The 743-nt window shown below is 55.0% G+C and overlaps 1 protein-coding gene across 1 annotated transcript; it reads right to left on the bottom strand.

Moving 5' to 3' along the window:
* Window positions 1-257: 257 nt before the first annotated feature.
* CHD9NB (CHD9 neighbor) lies at window positions 258-459 on the bottom strand. Its single transcript, XM_057711212.1, has one exon. The coding sequence runs from the start codon at window positions 414-416 to the stop codon at window positions 258-260; it is 159 nt and encodes a 52-aa protein (XP_057567195.1). The 5' UTR covers window positions 417-459.
* Between the last annotated feature and the right edge of the window lie 284 nt (window positions 460-743).

Here is a 743-nt window from a genome sequence, read left to right as displayed (position 1 = left end):
AGAAGCTCTGGTAAAGTCCCATGAGGTGTGAAGACGTCTTTCATCCTCTCTATCGGAGAGCTGGGGAAACAGGACTCCCCTGGCCGCCTCTGCCTCTGGGCTTCAGAGCAAAGCCCGACGAAGGTAACGTCTGAAGCCTGAATCCCGAAGCGGGGATTTCTCTCTCCTTCTCTTTGGAGCTTCTCGGGATGGGGCTTGCCTCGCGTTTTAAGGACGTTCCGGAGATGAGGTGAAGGTGGACTCCAGAGAGGAGCATCTCAGTTCTTCTGCTCAGGGGTGCCATCCTTCAAGGAGGTGTCTTTGCCGTCTGCTGCCTCAGTGCCATTCCCCAGATTTGGCTCCTCTTTCTCAAGCTGTTCTGCGGGTTTCTGAGACTCCTCCGCCACCTCGGTGCTCTTGCTGGCATGGCATCCCATCTCAGCTGGACGCAGAGGTCGAGTGGCCTGGGGAGTCCCGAGGTGCGTAGGCTCTGTGCGGCTGATCCTGATCCTCGGATCCCAGAGTTAAATAACCCTTCCTCAGAGCACAGCCGAAAGAGAATGGGTTCAGTTTCTATGGTCACAGGAAGACGCCAGTCGAATCTGCATAATAACACCCCCGCCCCACCATCTGTGGGATGGGCAGGGTCTGGAAGGGGGCCCTTCCCGCTAGCACCAAGCCCTATTCATTCCATCGGAAGAATTCCCTTTTGTTTAACCTGTAACTTCTTTACAAATTACAACCCCCCACCTAGTTACCTGTAA

This window comes from Hippopotamus amphibius, chromosome 16 (genome assembly GCF_030028045.1).
Source record: "Hippopotamus amphibius kiboko isolate mHipAmp2 chromosome 16, mHipAmp2.hap2, whole genome shotgun sequence".
Lineage (NCBI taxonomy): Eukaryota > Metazoa > Chordata > Mammalia > Artiodactyla > Hippopotamidae > Hippopotamus > Hippopotamus amphibius.
This window is presented reverse-complemented; position numbering and strand designations above follow the sequence as displayed.

Bases quoted from the DNA above. Each gene is read 5' to 3' on its own strand.
- CHD9NB (XM_057711212.1), bottom strand. From the start codon at position 416: ATGGGATGCCATGCCAGCAAGAGCACCGAGGTGGCGGAGGAGTCTCAG.